Raw genomic sequence first — 19,956 nt, forward strand, 5'->3', positions numbered from 1 at the left:
AAGGGAAGGGAAGGGAAGGGAAGGGAAGGGAGGAAAAAGAGTGAGTGAGTTTGTCAAGGAGCCTGACAAAGAAATGGAGAGGGAAGGAGAGGGTCTCAGCTTCAAAGTCAGACAGGGTCTAAGGAATTGGGGCTGACTCATCCTGGGTCTTATTGGTGAAGGAACCATATGTCAGACCTGGTCAATGGGATCCTACTCGAGATAAATGAGACAGAGAGATTGAATAATGCAACAAGGCATTATTATAGGAAAGGAGTGGTCTGGGGGGCTGCGGGGTAGGAATAGGAAGGGAGAGCAAGGGGGGAGCCCACAAAGCTGCATATGGCTAGGGGTCTCTACCTGGGTGGAGAAGGGGACAGTCTTTTATAGGGTGGTGGTCTAAGATGAGGTAACCTGGATTGGCCTTTATTGGTCAAAGTGGGGAACTTGTGTCCAGATGATTGGATAGCCTTAAGGGCATTGGGAACCTCCGTCTCTGAAGATGGGAAATTCTCAGGCATGGTGGTCAGTGATGCAGGAGGTCATTTGTCTTGGCCTGACAGGGATATCTTGGTGTCCTGCCAGGTTTTACTATTGTGGCAGTTTTTGTCCAGGCTCAGGCAAATGCTGGAGGAAGGGGAAGGGGCTTTGGTCTTGAGCAGGGATTAGGGAGAGGGGGGCTTTGGTTCCAGGGTCTATCACTAATGAAATCAGAAGATTAGACAAAAGTGTGTGCGTGTGTGTATGTGTGTATACAATACATAAATGCATTGTACATCTATCCATATGAAGCATATTTCAGGACATGTATGTCAATATAAGTATATATATATATGTATATATATATATACATATATATATATAAACTTTTTTTTATTGAGAATGGCACCTATGTAAAGTGCCACTAATGCAACTCTCTGTGTTGCAAAGGCTCTGAGGAGTCTACTTTGAGGAGATTTGTTATGATTTTTAATGGAACTTCCTAAGAACATGAGCAGAACCTTTTTCTGATCTGGTGGATGAAGGCTTGTGATTGGCTGCTGTTGTAGAACCAGAGCCTTCAAAAAAGCTTCATTCTATTTGGCTGTTCACATTCTTAGTGGATCTTTGCCTTTGGTTTGACCACTCTGCTGATGACTTCTAATGAGAGATCATCGTTGCTCAAGAGGGTTTTGGCTATTTCTCTCTGAGGCTAACCCGTAGCCTTATGTATGAAAACTTAAGTTCTTTACCTATCTCCGCATTTGTTCTTTTGACCTAATTAAGAAGAATAAGGAAGGAATCTAGAAGCTCCATCTTTGTGAGTGTTAAGAAGAATGTCACTGAAAGTCTGAGATTTCAGGAGTTGAAGTCTATCCTGATTTTTATAGTATCTATGCCCTAAGGTTTGAGGACCTTTAGGCATAACTGAGGTGAAGATTCATCTATTAGTCATATGGTACTCAACTTGAGAGATAAATGGTTTAGAAACTGTGCTGTGTGAACCCTTTGGGGTTTGTAGACTGGCACTAGTTCCATAATGTCTAGGCATTCTCCAAGGTCTCTCTGAGACATTTGTAGTACAGATTATCACAGCTCTTCTAGAAGCAGATTCCCCAGCCAATTCCACTTACAGAGTTTCATTAATGGTTTGTGCTAGTTCCTGTGATAATCATGCATACCTGTAGTACGTTCATATTCATATTTCAAACATCCACTCTTATTTTACCTTAGGTTGATTACCTGAGAATATGCCGATTACTAAAGTCCCTGTAATAAACAGATTTGGAGTAATATCAACTTCCTATCATGAAGAACTTTTGAAACATAGATCAAAAAACTTAACTGAACCACATATTGAACTGTCAAAGTAAGTTTAAAATTTTTAAATCGTATTTCTTGTGTTAAAGATAAAGCTATTAACTTTCCTTGTAATCAAGGTTTATAAGTTACTGTTCTAATAGGAAGTCACACTCTTCAAGAAGAGTGAACAAAATATTAATCATTTTCCACTAAAATGTAAAAATTAAAGTAATTATAAAATATTTTTTGAGTGAGATACTTTATAAACTATGTAACCTCTTTGCATTATGGATTTTATTGTATCCTTTACTTCATCTCTATTTCAAAATAATAATAATGGCAACCAAAAGGTCATCCACTTATAATGTTTTTAATAGCTTTGCCAGGGCTAGTATGCAGTCATTTTTCTTATATCCAACTCATATCTTTTGACCATTTATCATTTGGGAAATGGCTCTTATTTTTTTTATAAATCTGTTAGTTCAATAGTCAGAATATATCTGAGAAATGCAGCCTATATCAGAGAAAATTGCTGTAAAAATGTTTTTATATTACTTTATTTTCTATGGTACCTTTTAACAAAATGGAGTTTGGTAGGTTGTGAGGATTAGAAAAAAATATTTGACAGAGGTCTAGTAAGAAAAAAAAGAAATCTCCGGGCCATAATTCTAAGCTGGAAAACCGACTTTATTCATGGGTAAATAAAGTCAATGTTCCCATCATTTCCAGTCTGTGATGAAAAGACACTTTGTGGATATTTACAGTTGTTTCTTTATAGGCTTTTGACAGTTGATACAAACAATTAATTAACAAAGACCATATACCCAAAGTATATTAGCTAATTGTTGATAAATTCTAGTACAAGGTCAAAGCAATTTATAGATCTTTTAACTAATACCCTCAGATAATAAATCTTAAGAAGAGACATAAAGGTAAAGAGAGTCATTTCTCTGAGTCGTAAAGTCTGAGGACTCTTATTGACATAAATTCCTAAAAAAGAAAATACTATTTCTACTTTTACAACTGACTCTATGATTGCTTCTGTTATCTTTATCCAGAATAAGGAGATAGTAAAGATGTGTAGGGGCAGCTAGGTGGCTCAGTGGATTGAGAGCCAGGCCTAGAGACTGGAGGTCCTAGGTTCAAGTCCAGCCTCGGACACTTCCAGCTGTGTGACCTTGGGCAAGTCACTTGACCCCTATTGCCCACTCTTACCACTCCTGGGCCAAGGACGGTCCCTAGCCCAGATGAAAAAGGAGGAGGGTTGGGCGTGGGTCCGGGCTCAGACACTTCCCAGCTGGGTGACCCTGAGCGACTGTGTGTCCCATTGCCTACTGGTTGTGGCCCTATGCTCCTAGAATGGAGTCCCAGGATAAAAAAAAAAAAAAAAAAAAAAAAAAAAAAAAGATGTGTACTTATCATAAGAACATTTATAACAGCAACTCTTAAGCTAACTCTCTCCTTATCTATCACAGTTAATTAACAACTGAGACTAGCCTTTCAAACACTTTAATTACATATACAACTTAAAGTATTTTATAAGATGAATTAGTTTTATACTAAATGATATATTAAGAAATTAACTGAATTAAATGCAAGTTAAGCTCTTCAATCTAGCAGACCACAAGCCTTTTGATTTATTAAAATAATTTTAATTGGATTTTACAGGTTCTTAATTGCCTATAGTATTTTAAACAAGTACGTCTTGTGTGCTGCACATGATTAAATGTGGCTGATGGGAAGGTAAAACAGATGTTTCTGGAATCTTGCCCACTCCAATAGTAATACTGATTTCTATCTTAAAAGGAGGAGGCTAAGGGACCACAAAGCTGTAGACTGTTCTTCTTTAAGAGAGAAGTGTACAAGATTAAAATTCTATTTGCCTTCTAAATATTTCTGATTTAATGGCAAAATTTTTAGCTTCAAAAATCTGCTTTCGTGGGAGATAACCCAAGTTTACACTTATATACCTGACTGCTTCCTACCAAATGTTAGTTACACCATCATATAGAATTAATAGCAAGTAAGTTCATTTATACAAATAAAAAGCAAGCAAAAACCAGAAGTTACACAGTGAGAATGCATAAGAAAATACATAGACCAAAAGAAGTCTCCCATTTTGAGTGAGATATCTAAACTTAAACAGGAGATTGCAATTTCCCCTAAGGGGAAAATTTCCAAATCTCAGGGGAGTCAAGCTGGAAATCAAAGATACAATGAAGAACTGGGTTTCCCCTACATATTTGCTTTCCAAAGTCTGCTTATCTCTCTGTCTCTGAATCTTTGTCCTGCATATAGCATCCGTATTCTTCTCTCTTCACTTGCCTCAAGCTGATCCTGAAGAAAGTCTGGAACCAGATACATCCTCTCTCAGAGATGGAATGACAACTGTTTCTTCTCCCCAGAACTCTTGACATCATCTCTCTTCTTCACAACGATACACAGGATTATGACCTCATTCTTTTAATCAGTCTCAGCAAGCAGCACAGAAATGTCCCTCCCCACTTAGCTTGGTTGGTAGTTGGGTTATTCACACACACCACACACGCATATACACACACATATATATTTAATTTTGGAAATCAAGCCACATTTTGAATTAGTCCATAGTAGCTTGGTTGTAATTTGCATCACTGGAGAGAATACCCATATCGATGAAATTATAGTTCCATCAGTTTATTGAAGTATTAAATTTAGTATTTTATCTGTATTTTATTGTTTTTATATTAGCCTTATTTGCATAGTTGTATCATATAGACTGATCACTTGGAGTATTTATTGGAGGATGTTAACTGTTTTTTAGGTCCTACTAACCTCATTTTATATTATTTATATGTCTTTGCATATTTCTTTGGATTATCATCATCATTTCATAGGGGATAGTCATTTATTTTACAATTATATGTTGTAATTTGTTTAGTCATTTCCCATTTGTTGGACAGAGTTTGCTTCTGCCATTGCTTTTACAAATAATGTTGATAAATATGTTTTGGGTGGTTTTCTTCAACATGGACAATAATGTCTTTCACTTTATATTAATGTATTGCGATTAGTACACTGAAATATGTTGAACATTTTTGTGGTTTACTAGACAATTGAATGTTGTTTTCTGAAAAGGTTGAATCAATTTAAAGGTTAACCAATGGTGTACTTGTTTCCTCTTATATAAACTAGCATTGATTTTTATCACGTTTTAATATATCAAATCGGTTGCCATTTGCCAAATGGTATCTCAGAGTTGCTTTAACTTGATAATTTAATAGTATTAATTACTAGCTAGCTTATACATTTTATATGATTATTGATAACACACTTCTTCTTTTGAGAATTAGGTATTTTTACCTTAACCATGGACAGCTAGGGCACTAAAAAGAAAGACTAGAAAGAGTGCCATGCTTTAAGGCTGAAAGACTCAACTTCCTGCACTCAAATCTGACTTAAGACATTTATTAGTCATGTGACCCTGGAGTCACTTAACCCTATTTGCCTCAGTTCCTCCCATCTGTAAAATGAGCTGGAGAAGGAAATGGCAAGTCACTCTAATATCTTTGCCATGAAAACTACAAATGGGGTCATGAAAAGTTGGACATGCCTGGAATGACTGAACAACAAAACAATCCTTTAACCACTCATTTATTTTATAGAATTCCTCTGATTTCTCTCAAAGGAGTTTTATTGGTTTATAAATTTTAATGTCAGGTTTTTTGCAAAGAGATTTATTGCAATTTTTTCTGTCTGTTATTCTTACCCTGGATATTGCTTTTTTGCTGCAAAAGACCTTATTATTATATAATTGAACTAATCTATTTGATTGTTTCTAATTTCTCTTAACTCAGAGGTGACTGTGAATTTCCCATCCCTTTAAGTCATTAAAGGTAAAACTTTACTTTATCTTCTTATTTTTATGACTTTTATAATTCTAAACTGTTGATCTACTTAAGCTTATTTTGGTGACTAAAAAGCATTTTTTGAAGAATGTTATGTTTATCATTTTGAACTTGATTATTTAAAAATCAGCAATGATAGCATAAATATTTTTAATCTCTTGTTTAGAAAACCTTTGTCAATCACAAAAGAATTCATCAACAAATTCAATGACACAGAAAATCTAGAAGATAAGAAGTACTTACAGGACAAGGCTAGAAAAATGCTGTTAAGGTGCAAGGTAATTGTATTGTGTTTATTTGGTTTTCTTCTTTCATTTAGTAGCAGTTTTCTTATGATTAAATTCTGACACAAAAAGTTGGAATAATAATGTTTACCTTCATTATAAACGATCAAGAATAAAGGTCTGAGTTAAGGATTGCAACCAAATTTTAAAGTACCAAATCGTCTTTGCAAATCCAAAAGAAATGATAAGATATAATCTATTTGTGATCTCAACTCTAAATGTCCAGAGTTAAACACATGATTTTTGTTAGTAGAGATCGGCAAAGTGAGCCCTTGTTTATAAAAGCTAATAGATTATATGAAACCTTGTTTCCTGATGAGGATATATACTCATTGGTAGTAGTAGCTTAGCTCAAAGAAGCAACTGGAAAAGTCCCCTTTTTTATTTAGGCCATAATGTCTGTTTTTCTCAGATTTATTGTGTGGTGGAAAGAGGTATGGATATGAAAGACCTGAGTTTGAATCCTAACTCTACCGCTTACTACTGATATTGTGACCTTGAGCAAGTCATTTCTTTCATCCAATTTTTTTTTTAACTTTAAAATCTGGACATTGATCTAGATATTTGGGATCCCTTCACACCTCTAAAATCTATGGTCTCATGACATATTATAGTGTCATGGCAATATTATAGTGACATATCTCTGATTGCAGCACAATACTTGGGGGGAAGAAAATGTCCAAAATAATTCATTTTTGTTAGGGGAAAAATAGGTTTTCTTTACAATATCAGGCTACCTAGGTGGCAACTCAAAAGTAGTACAGTTAAGGGTGAAGAGAGTAATCAAAAACCCAAAGGAGATTATATCCATCAAGGTCTTAGGAGAGCTTTTGGGGAATTTAACATAAACCTGTACCCCTCTTCCCCTCTTTCCTTTTTATTTAGAAGGAAAGTTTTGAAAATCCATTTAGGAAAATAAATAAATAAATCCATTTAGGGCTCACCCCCCATTTTTTTTAAGCAGGTTAAGAACAGGTTAATAAGGCCTGAGGCTTATCGGTGTAAGAAGGACACCTCAGTGACTCCCTGATGTTGCCTTGTCCCATGTGACTCCTGGGGGCTGGAAGACTGGTCTCTGACCTAGGCTGAGGCGAAGTCTCTCCGACCCTGGAGATCCAGAAAAAGTGGCATTGCTGGGGGTAAACGTTATGGATCTAGGAAGCATCAGGAGTGAATGGGGACCTGTGGTGAGCTGCTAGGTGACCAGCCATGCCATTCTATGCCTCTTCTCTCTCCAGCCTGCTTTCACTATCTAATAAACAATTATAAATTGATATACGGTCTCCAGAGAACTTTAATCTTAACAGCTTCTAATCTATCTTGAAGATGTAGCACTATCTCTACATTTTCCTGGACTGAGGGAGATGAAGATAACTAGCCTAAAGCCAGGAAGTCTCATGTCAGGACATTCTAAAGAAACCCCTGAGTTCTCCATTAGAAAAACAGCTTTCACAGGGAAACTTTTAGTTCTCTTCGAAGAACTCAGTATGGTCATGATAAAGCACTGAAATTTTTGACAGTCTGGGGTTTTAAATTCTGATTCTGCTGCTTATTCTGAGCTATGTGACTTTGAGTAAATTTCCTAGCCTCTCTGGGCTTGTTTCCTTATCTATAAAATGAGGAAATTGGGCAAGATGATCTCATAGAGTTTTAAATTCTTTGGTCATAACTATTGACAACCCCTCATCTATTTGGATTCTATCCTGGTTTTTTGACCACAACACTATCTTTCCTATCATACTGCTGCAACTCAGCTTGCTTGTCCTGGTGAGGAGGAGTTTTAGTGTCTGCTTCCAGCCCCAATCTGTTTTTGCTCTGATTTTTGCCTGAATTGCCCGGCATCAACTTCCAACTCATGCGCAAGACACTATCATGATATTATAATTAATCAAGTGTAATGCCTATGCCTTTCCCCCCATGTTCATATTTTTATTAGTAATATATACTCTCTCTTGATTGTGAATATTGATTGTGATTGGTTCCAGGGACAAAGTCCTAAAACTAGCTCTGATTAAATTGACTAAAACAGTGATGGGCAAACTATGGCCTGTGGGCCAGATGGGGGAGGTGGGGCCCTGAAATTTTCTATCCAGCCAGGGACATTATTCGTAATCTGATGAATACGAGTAGGATACATTACAATGAAACTTCAAAAGAGTTGCCTTAGAAACAGACTGACAGATGAGCATTTCCTTTCCTTTGGCCCCCTCTTTAAAAAGTTTGCCCATCACTGGACTAAAATATGATAATCACAGAGCACCTAAGAAGTGTGTAAGATATGGATGGGGCCTACAATAATTCTAGTCAAGTTTAATCTCCCTAATTTGGATTGTTATTTTGCTCTGTTGCTTCACATTTATTCTGTAATGGTAATGGTAACAATATGCTTGTTTTCCAGCTAAATTTAAAACCAAAAAAAGGTCTTTTCATTCTCATTTAATTAGCTTCTGTTATAAAACAGATACAGTCTTTGCAGGGTATCAGTTAACCTTCAGTTATCCTAAAATTACACGTAAGAATGAATGAGTTCTTTAAAATAGTGTGTTTAAAAGAAAGCAATTGCTATCATACAATATTCATTCTTTTGAAGGCATATCAGAAATCATCCAAGTGCTTTGAGGAGAAATCTGTAGTGTTGTGAGGGTTTATTTAGCAATTAATTTAGTAATAGTGTTGGACCTAGCAGGAAGGGCTGGAGGATTCCAAGATGGAATGAAGGAGCAGGAAGTGGGGCTTGTGCTCTGAGAGAGACTCCATTAGTGGTTGGACATAACTGTTGCTAACCCTGGGAGATCTCAGAGTTAGGGAAAAACTGCATCTAGATTCCCTGGGATCCTGAGAGGTAGCTTTCAGCAAGTGGACAACTGACCTGCAGAGCTGCACCAAGTGAGGAAGGGGTTTGGGATCTGGTGGACAGCATTTCAAACTCACTCTCCCTACCTGGGTACCTTGGATCACCTGGTGGATTTGGTTCTTGGCATCCTGTGACCATCCTTGGATTACTGTGAGACCCCAAAGCCACCCTCAGGCCCTTTAGCTGAGTTGACCAAACCTGGCTGGAACCAGGTTTGAAGAAGCTTTCCCTGTGAGTTCAGTACTGCTTCCTTTGGGCCCTGCCTGGCTTAGGTCAATAGGATAGTGTAGATAAGTCCTTCCCCACCCCTGTGGTTTGCCCTTAGGTTTTCAAGAGTAGAATCCCCTATCCCATCCTTTATTAAGTTACCCTCAATTAAACTGTATAAACTTTTACCTTTGCCTGCTGGTTCCATAGGCCCTGGCCTGGGTGAGCTGGGTTGGACCAACTGCCATTCCTGTGTCAGTTAAAGCTTGGCAGTGAACCCTGGTCTCCCTATCCTGGTTGGTCCTGTCTCTCCTTCCATCCAGTGTGTACCCACAAACTATTTAGTTACATTTTAATAATAATAATTAACATCCTTGGTGCCTCACCATTACAGTAGTCACATAGCTGCTTAGTTGTGGCAATGCTGAGATTAAAGTACCAAAAGTACCAGTTGACTTGCATTTGAGATCAAGAAAATAATAATGAGATCAATAGAAAAAGAAGTTATAGTTTTTAAAAGTTTATAATATTTAGGAAAACACAGATAATTTTAAAGTCACTTGATATAATAGTAGTTAATTCTTATTCAGTGTTCACCCACAATATTTCCTTAAGAAAACATAAGCATTTTACCAACCTTTAATGTAAATACATAAAAACCAGTGTATAATCTTCCTTGATGAAACTTTAAAATGAAGCTTAATGGCTTTAGACTGTTACAGGCATTTAAACAACAACAATAATAAAATCAACATTTTCAAAATATGAAGAATCATGTCTAGATTTAAAAACTAAAATATATACTAAGAATTCATAAAATAAAAATAATAAAGGTGAATATATATCTAACCTTGGTTTTATCAAAGATTATTTCAAAGAAGTAAACTTTAGTTAAAAATGTAATTTTTATAGATAATTAGCACATTAACAATTTTTTATACTTTTGAAGTGAAAAATTCTGAAAAGATTTTGTAAATATAACTGTATTTGTATGAACTTGTTTTTGCTATGAACTGACTTCTCCCTGGAATAATTTTTTCACCTTTCTTATTTTATCCTTTCTCCTATAACAGAGAAGATTAGGACTCAGCAGCTTGGGCGTGGGTCATCATGTAGATCTTCCTACTGGGTGGATTGAGGCAATTTATTTGGCTCAGTGCAAAGGACAAATCCAGGAAGGTACTGTGAGCTCTAATTATATTGCAATTTTAAGTGTTTTTTAGTCATACTAATTTTGATTCTTCTAATTACAAAAATTATGATCACAAAGCCAACAATACAGATACTTTTTGTACTTTCCATATGCAAAAAAAAGAACTTTATCAAAACATTCAAAAATAATCAATTACAGTAGTTTTAGAACATAACATTCGCTGGGCAACAGCAACACTAAAGGACATTGTCAAGAAAGACCTAGTATCTGAGACTTCTGGTTAAGATGGCGGCAGAGTAAGGAGCAGCTGCTCGATCTCTCCTAACTGAAGCATACAGGACTCCTCAAGGGGACATAAAAACTAATCCAGAAGAACGAAGGGTCCCACAACAGGGTGCAGCATTGAAGGTACGTGGAATCGGGGCATTTCCACGCAATAAAGGAGTGAAACAGCTCTCACTAAAACGCGAGAGGAAGAAGCCCCTCCCCCACCCCCCACACCACATACAACTTAGAGGCCAGCACACAAGAGTTAAAGCAGGTTTGGGGCACCCATTAAGTCACTGGCAACTCCAGGGCTTGTTCCTGAGAGCAGCAAGACTTAGGACCCCAAGAGGCTAAAGAACACGAACGGACTTTACTGAGCGCCTGCCTAGATTAACAGCAGAAGAAATAGAATACCTAAATAATCCCATATCAGAAAAAGAAATTGAACAAGCCATCAAAGAACTCCCTAAGAAAAAATCACCAGGACCTGATGGATCCACAAGTGAATTCTATCAGACATTCAAAGAGCAACTAATCCCAATACTATACAAATTATTAGATATGATAAGCAAAGAAGGAGTCCTACCAAATTCCTTTCATGACACAAATATGGTATTGATTCCAAAGCTAGGGAAATCAAAAACAGAGAAAGAAAACTACAGACCAATCTCCCTAATGAACATAGATGCAAAAATCCTAAATAGAATACTAGCAAAGAGTCTCCAGCAAGTAATTAAGAAGATCATCCACCATGATCAAGTGGGGTTTATACCAGGAAGGCAAGGATGGTTCAACATTAGGAAAACCATCCACATAATTGACCATATCAACAGTCTAACAAACAAAAATCACATGATTATCTCAATAGATGCTGAAAAAGCCTTTGACAAAATACAGCATCCATTCCTATTGAAAACACTGAAAAGTATAGGAATAGAAGGACCCTTCCTAAAAATAATAAACAGTATATACCTAAAACCATCAACAAGCATTATATGCAATGGGGATAAATTAGAAGTCTTCCTAATAAGATCAGGAGTGAAACAAGAATACCCATTATCACTTCTACTATTCAACATAGTACTAGAAACACAAGCAGTAGGAATTAGAGAAAAAAAAAATTGAAAGTATCAAAATAGGCAATGAGGAGACTAAGCTATCACTCTTTGCAGATGATATGATGGTATACTTAAAAAATCCTAGAGAATCAACTAAGAAGCTGGTAGAAATAATCAACAACTTTAGCAAAGTGGCAGGATACAAAATAAATGCAAATAAATCATCAGCATTTCTATATATTTCCAACACATTAGAGCAGCAAGAGATAGAAAGAGAAACACCATTTAAAATCACCCTAGACAATATAAAATACTTGGGAATCTATCTACCAAAACAAACACATCAATTATAGGAAAACAACTACAAAACACTTTCCAAACAAATAAAACTAGATCTCAACAATTGGAAAGCCATTAATTGTTCATGGGTAGGATGAGCTAATATAATAAAAATGACCATTCTACCCAAATTAATTTACCTATTTAGCGCCATACCTATCAAATTACCAAAAAACTTCTTTACTGAATCAGAAAAAACTATAACAAATTTCATTTGGAATAACAAAAGATCAAGAATAACAAGGGAAATAATGAAAAAAATGTGAAGGAAGGGGGGCCTAGCAGTACCAGATATTAAACTATAATATAAAGCAGCAGTCATCAAAACAATATGGTACTGGCTAAGAGATAGAAGGGAGGATCAGTGGAATAGACTTGGGGTAAATGACATCAGCAAGACAGTGTATGAGAAACCAAAGAGCCCACCTTTGGGGACATGAATCCACTATTTGACAAAAACTGCTGGGAAATTTGGAAAACAATATGGGAGAGATTAGGTTTAGATCAACATCTCACACCCTACACCAAGATAAATTCAGAATGGGTGAATGACTTGAATATAAAGAGAGAAACTATAAATAAAGTTAAGGGAACACAGAATAGTTTACCTGTCAGATCTCTGGGAAAGGAAAGATTTTAAAACCAAGCAAGAGTTAGAGAAAATTACAAAATGTAAAATAAATGGTTTTGATTATTTTAAGCTAAAAAGCTTTTGTATAAACGAAAACAATGTAGTCAAAATCAGAAGGGAAACAACAAATTGGTAAAAAATCTTTATAACAAGAAACTCTGACAGGGGTCTAATTACTCAATATACAAGGAGTTAAATCAATTGTATAAAAAATCAAGCCATTCCCCAATTGATAAATGGGCAAGAGACATAAATAGGCAATTTTCAGGTAAAGAAATCAAAAGTATCAATAAGCACATGAGAAAATGTTCTAAATCTCTAATAATTAGAGAAATGCAAATCAAAACAACTCTGAGGTATCACCTCACACCTAACAGATTGGCTAAAATGAAAGAAGGGGAGAGTAATGAATGCTGGAGGGGATGTGGCAAAATTGGGACATTAATGCATTGCTGGTGGAGTTGTGAACTGATCCAACCATTCTGGCTGGCAATTTGGAACTATGCTCAAAGGGCTTTAAAAGAATGCCTGCCCTTTGATCCAGCCATGCCATTGCTGGGTTTGTACCCCAAAGAGATCATAAGTAAAAAGACTCTTACGAAAATATTTATAGCTGTGCTTTTTGTGGTGGCAAAGAACTGGAAAAGGAGGGTATGTCCTTCAATTGGGGAATGGCTGAACAAATTGTGGTATATGATGGTGATGGAATACTATTGTGCTCAAAGGAATAATAAACTAGAGGAGTTCCAGGTGAACTGGAAAGACCTCCAGGAACTGATGCAGAGTGAAAGGAGCAGAGCCAGAAGAACATTGTACACAGAGACTGATATACTGTGGTAAAATCGAATGCAATGGACTTCTGTACCAGGAGCAATGACACGGGACAGCCCTGAGGGATTTATGGTAAAGAACGCTACCCACATTCAGAGGAAGAACTGCAGGAGAGGAAACATATAAGAAAAACAAATGCTTAAATGCATGAGCTGAGGAGGACATGATTGGGGATGTTGACTTGAAACTACCACACCAATGCAACTAACAACAATTTGGAAATAGGTCTTGATCAAGGACACATGTTAAAACTAGTGGAACTGTGAATTGCCATGGGTGGGGGGAAAGTGGGGGGTGAAGGGGGATGTAGGACCCTGAATCATGTAACAATGTTAAACATGAATATTAATAAATGTTTAAAAAAAAGATTTACTTTCAAATTTTGTCTTTGAATCTTAATAACTTTGTAACATGTACAAGTCACTTAATAAATGCTTATTGATTCATTGATTTGAGCTTCATTTTCCTTATCTGCAAAATGGGGATAAGAATGCCTATATTACCTACATTAGGAGAATTTTATAAGACTCCATTGAACTAAGGGCAGTAAATTATTTTGAAAGCTTTAAACACTATATTGGATGGTTATTAAGAATAGGGACTATACTCATATTTTGTAATAATTTATATTTATAGCATATACCTCAGAGGTAATCATAAATTAGACAGACAAGAAATGATTTTGATGATGATCAGAGTAGCATATATATATTTACCAACTTGTATATATAATGTCACCTCATCAGTCTGCCACAGGAAATATCCATTCTCACCCACTCTTGCTAGAGTTTTCCTTCTGAATGAAAAACAAAAATAAAACAAAACACTACCAATAAAAAAATCCCAGTCTTCTTTACTTTTATTACTACAAATACTGCTACAGTCAAAGGAATAATTACTTGCTATACTTCCTCAAACCTCCTTTCCCCTGCCAGGTCTAGTCCCTCAATTTTTCCCTTACCTTGGGGGGAAAGAGTTGGGATTCTTGATAGTCAGGTGTGGATTTTATTGAGAACAAGGGGAAAAAAGGAGTAAAGGGGAGAGAGATATTGAGAGAAAACTTAGTTTGCAAAAGCTGCAGGATCGAAATACTCTCTACTTCTCTCTGTGGAAAAGTGGCACATTAAAAAAAATATCATGAGTCTTACTTGGTCTGACTTGATTTGTCCTGGGCCCTATAATATAGTGATCAAACATTTGCTGTTCCAAACAAGGGTTTGGAGGAACAGTAGTAAAATTAACATGATTGAGGCAGAAGACTCAAAGGTAGAGCATTCATTAATGCCTAGTGTCTATAGGGTTCCTGCTAGATAAAGGGAAAAGAGCCCAGATAATTAAGAGGCAATACAGAAGTGGAGAACCAACTAATTGAGAAAAGGCAAGAAAACCAAACTTCCTCTATATTTTAGGGAATACCAGGAACAACTTTTATCATATGGCACCTTGAAATTTCATATTCTCTTCCTCATTCTTTGTTATATTAGCTATGTCTTCATAGTCAATAGTTCAAACCCTGGAAGACCTCAAAAAGACTATATACTTGCTTCAAAAACAAGGGATAAGGAATTTCATATAAAATTGTCCATATTGCAGAGCAGTAGAAAGAGAAGCAGATAATAAATAGGGGCATCAGTAGGAGGCTCCCAGACCCATAGACGGAACATGAATGGGATAACAAATGGAATTAACCTATGTCACATAAAATCTAAATCATAGCAATTCCTTGTGTTTGTATGGGGCTTTATGGCTCTCAGAACATTTTTATATGGATTGTTTAATTCCAACAATTCTATAACTCAGGGAAGGTAAAATGATTTACATGATTCATTTTCTTTCCCTCTACTCTTCCCTTCCCTCCTCCCAGAACCAACAAGCAATTCCACTGAGTTGTACAAATGTTATCACTTGATACTTATTTGCATATTATTCATTTTTGCTATAGAGTGATCTTTTAAAGCCTAAATCCCAAATCACTTACCCATATATACATGTGATTAGTGATATCATGTTTTTCTTTTGCATTTCTACTCCCATAGTTCTTTCTCTTAATGTGGATAGCATTCTTTCCCATAAGTCCTCTAGGGGTGTCCTGGCTTGTTGCATTGCTACTAGTAGCAAAGTCCATTACATTGTATTGTTCCAAAGTGTTTTATTTTCTATGTACAGTGTTCTTCTGGTTCTGCTCATTTCACTCTGCATCAGTTCCTTGAGGTTCTCCCAGTTCATTTAGAATTCTTCCAGATCATCATTCCTTACAGCATAATAGTTAAATCATTTTTTTAAATCAAGAAAGGAGTTTTAATAAATTCATTCTATGGAACAAATGTGGTTTTGATACCTAAAGATCAATAACAGAGAAAGAAAACTATAAATGCAATTCCCTAATGAATATTGATTTTAAAAATTTTAATAAAATAATAGCAAAGAGAATGTAGCAATTTGTCACAAAGATGATGGATTGTGATCAGGTGGGATTTATACCAGGAATACAGGGCAATATTAGGAAAATTGTCCAAATCAATAACAAAATCAACAAAGTTATATGATTATATCAATATCTTAAACTGAGAAGTGGTATCTATCTAAAACCAAAAGTAAGCATTATCTGTAATGGGAATAAACTGGAAATCTTTCCAGTAAGATCAGGGGTGAAATAATCCTGTCTATTATAATCATTATATATTTTTAAAATAGACCATAGGCACAAGATAATAAATTTTAAAACAATATTAAGATTTTATGTGGTATTCATTCTCATATTTTAATATTCCAGAAGCTCTAAATATGCTTTGTACTTCTTTGGATCATGCTTCCTTGAATTGCAGTCACCTGCCAGCATTATTTTTCATTGCTGAATCGGTTTTGTATAGAATCTGCTGTGATGCATCCCAGAAATCGTATTTATATGCAAGTGAAATAAAATTGATAAAGGTACTTTAAAATAATTACTATTTTCTTAATTTGCTACATATATTCATGTTATCTCTTTTAGACCTAAATGATGAATTTTCTTTTTTTGATTTTGTTTTTTCTGACTTTCCTTGTTTAATATGACATATCCAGAAGCACAAGAAATAGCATGGCATAGTGGATGGAAAGCCAGCTGTTAAGTCAGGAAGATATGAGTTCAGACATAGGCCAGTTCATTTAGCTTCTCAATACTGTAGGCACATCTCTAAGATTATAATTTGCAGAGTAAGTGCCTTTCTGTATTAAAATAAGATGTTTCCTCATCTGAGGGAGTTTTTAGTACCAAAGAAATCACAGGTTCAAGTCTCTATTCTTATCCTCCTACAAAGAGGCAGAATTTTGAATAGAGAGGTGATCTCTTAATAAGAAAGACCTTAGTTCAAGTCTAGCCTCTGTTATATATTGGTTGTGTGACCCTGAAAGTTATTTAACCTCTGGGAAATTCTAAGACTAAAAGTTGCAGAGAAAGTAGTGACCTTTGTTAGCAGAGAGATTTCCCCATCAAGTAGTACACTAAACTAATAAAATTACAAGTCCAGGTTTCATTTGATATTAATTTTTTCATCATTAAACAGAAATGCTTAAGCAATCTTAGTTTTAATGAACTTTTGTAGTTAGCCTTCTGTCACTTAATTTGATATTAAAATTTTTTATTCGTAACACGAAATTGATACCTGTTTTATGTAATGAATCATTCCATTAGTATCACAATCCTCATTCGAAAAAAAATCTATAAAATGTGAAAATGCCTTTTTGATTTTAGTTCTTTCTTCACTTGCCAGCCACCCCATTGGTCTTGTGATATCAGTCACTTTTATAATCACAACAGATTTTTTTTTAATCCTTACCTTCCATCTTAGAATCAATTCTAAGTATTGGTTCTAAGGCAGAAGAGTGGATAGACTAAACAACTAGGGTTAAGTTACTTACCCAGGGTCACACAACTAAGAAGTTTTTGTGTTCAGATTTGAATTCAGAAACTCCCATCTGTAAGTCTTTCTCTCTATCCACTATTCCACCTAGCTGCTCCTGTTATTTTTATTGTTTGACATTTATTTAAATTTTTCTTTCATTTAGCAAAAATCTATTTTCTCTTCCAAATACTTCCCTTCTCTCCATTGAAGATATGCAGTAGTCAAACCAAAAATATCCACACATTGGTCATGTTCAGAATCTTAATCTGTCTTAATCTATATTGTAAATCCATCACTAATCTGTTGGGAGGGAGTTAGCATGTTACATGATTAGTTTCCTTGACTCTTAATTGATCATATCATAATCAGAATTCTTAAGTTTTTCAAAATTGATGATCTATGATACCATATTTTTATCATATAAAATTGTTCTCTGTTGTAAGTTCACTTAGTGCTGTTAATTCATACAAGTTTTCCCAGGTTTCTTTGAAACTATTCCCTTGATCACTTATCATAGCACAAAAATATTCCATTTCATTCAAATACCTTGATTTATTCATCCATTTCCCATTTGATATATACCCTATTAGTTTCCACTTTAAAGCTATCTCAGAAAAAAGAATTATAGAAACTTTATAGTTTTAAAAATGTGTCCTTTTAGTCTTTCTCTGATCTCTCTAGGCTATAGGCCTATTAGAATTTAGTACCTTTTGGGCATAATTGCAAATTGATTTCCAGAATGGTTAAATCAATTTAAAGCTATATGAACAGCACATTAAAGTGTTTGTTTTTTCTATAGTCCTTCCAAAATTTGTCATTTTACTTTTTTTTGTCAACTTTAATAATCTAATGAAGGTAGAACCTCAGAGTAGCCTTTGATTGCATTTCTCTAGTTATTAGTGATCTATACCATGATTTTTTTTCTCATATAGCTATGAATACCATGGATTACTTCCTGAAAAAACTGCCTATTCAAATACTTTGGTCATTTATAATTTGCGGAATGACTCTTACAAGTCTGAGTCAGTTCCATATATAAGTATATACTCAGAGAAATTTGTTGAAAATATTTTTCCAGTAATCAATTTCCTTGATGCTTTTAACAAATTTGATTTTGTTTTGTGCAAAATATTTTAAATTTTATGTACATAGAATTGTTCATTTAATCTTCTGTAATCCTTTCTGTGTGTGGTCATGAAGTCCTTCCCTATTCATAGACCTTGCATTTCAAATTTGTTTATGATAACATATTTTATGTATAAGTAATGTATCTATCCAGAACTTAATATATTATATGGGACAGTATTTTGTCAGAAGGCTTCCAATTTTTCCTCAGGAGCTTCTGTTGAAGTGAATTCTTATTCAAGTAGCTTGTGTCTTTGAGTTTATCAGATATTAGATTACTATATTCGTTTGCTTCATACATTTTTAACAAAATCTATTTCATTTATCGGTATTTTTAAAAAATCAATATTAAATCATTTTATGGTGCCACTGGGTTGAGGCCTTCCTTCACCTGTAGTAAGCATAGGCCTTCTGCTCTTAATCTGAGCTGTAGCCCCTCTGTTTCTCTTTTTCCCTAGGCTACTGGTCTAGTGGGAAACCATTGAGTACCAGGATGTTAACATGGAAACTATAGTGTGTACCATAAGGGGACCTGTGACTGAAAAATATCTTGTTTAGAAAACATAATTTGTAAGCAATGTAAAAAGCTCAGCATAAATTTATGGTTAAGGTAGGGGTTAGAGTTTAGGGTTAGGGTTATTGCTTTGTATTATAACTTGTGACCTGATACTTAATTCCTTTTCTTTCTTACTTTGTTTTCATTATTTACCTTGAGATAATGGAGGTCCTTTTTTTTTTCCTCAAGAAGAATTTTGTTATTATTTTTCTACCTTTATAAAGTAATCCTTTGGCAATATGATTGGCATGGCATTGAATAAGTAAATTTATTTAGGTAATATTTGTATTTTGTTATATCATCTTGGCCCACATGTGAGCAACTAATATTTCACCAGTTTCAGGATGTCTCTCTCTCTGTAAAGAGCATATTGTAATTGTTATCATGTAGTTCCCATACCTATCTAGATAGGTAGATTCTCAACTCTTTTATACATTCTGTATTTATTTAATGAAATTTCCTTTCCTTTCTCTTTCTGACTTTTTTTTTTTTAAAAAAACCCTTACCTTCTGTCTTGGAGTCAATACTGTGTCTTTCTGACTTTTGCTGGGAATTGATATACTGAAATACTAATGAGTTATGATGATTTATTTTATATGCTATAACTTTACTATCTTACTTTTATTTTTTAGTTGTTTCTAAAGTTCTCTAAGTAAACTATTATATTATCTACAGAAAGCAGAATTTTTTTTCCTCTATGTGTTCCTTCAATGTATTTTTTCTTTTTTTATAACTATCATTCATAGGATTATATTTAATATTAATTGTGATAATATGCATCCTTAGTGTACTCTAGTCTTACTAAAAGAAGCCTCTGATTTATCCCTATTACCTATAAGACTGGCTCTTGGTTTTAGAAATATGCTATACATCAGTGGTTCCCAAACTTTTTTGGCCTACCGCCCCCTTTCCAGAAAAAAATATTACTTAGCACCCCCTGTCACATACTATCTCCGACCCCTTACAGTTATTCACCACCCCCAAATGCACCTGTGGCCATCACCCCCCCCTCCGATCACTGCAGCACCCACCAGGGGGCGGTGACGCCCACTTTGGGAATCACTGCTATAGATAGATGGCAGAGTAATCCTCAGCAGCTCTGTGCCACCATGAGAATCT

The 19,956-nt window shown here is 35.2% G+C and overlaps 1 protein-coding gene across 1 annotated transcript in view; it reads left to right on the forward strand.

The window, feature by feature from the left end:
* The first annotated feature begins 1,709 nt into the window (after nucleotides 1–1,709).
* Nucleotides 1,710–19,956, forward strand: part of TMEM232 (transmembrane protein 232) — a 217,906-nt gene continuing 199,659 nt past the window's right edge. The window contains exons 1-4 of the mRNA XM_044657626.1: nucleotides 1,710–1,828; nucleotides 5,815–5,926; nucleotides 10,067–10,172; nucleotides 16,046–16,203. Of these exons, the coding sequence (XP_044513561.1) occupies nucleotides 1,710–1,828; nucleotides 5,815–5,926; nucleotides 10,067–10,172; nucleotides 16,046–16,203 (495 nt within the window). The remainder of the gene's footprint in view (nucleotides 1,829–5,814; nucleotides 5,927–10,066; nucleotides 10,173–16,045; nucleotides 16,204–19,956) is intronic.

The sequence above is a fragment of the Gracilinanus agilis genome, chromosome 1 (genome assembly GCF_016433145.1).
Source record: "Gracilinanus agilis isolate LMUSP501 chromosome 1, AgileGrace, whole genome shotgun sequence".
NCBI lineage: Eukaryota > Metazoa > Chordata > Mammalia > Didelphimorphia > Didelphidae > Gracilinanus > Gracilinanus agilis.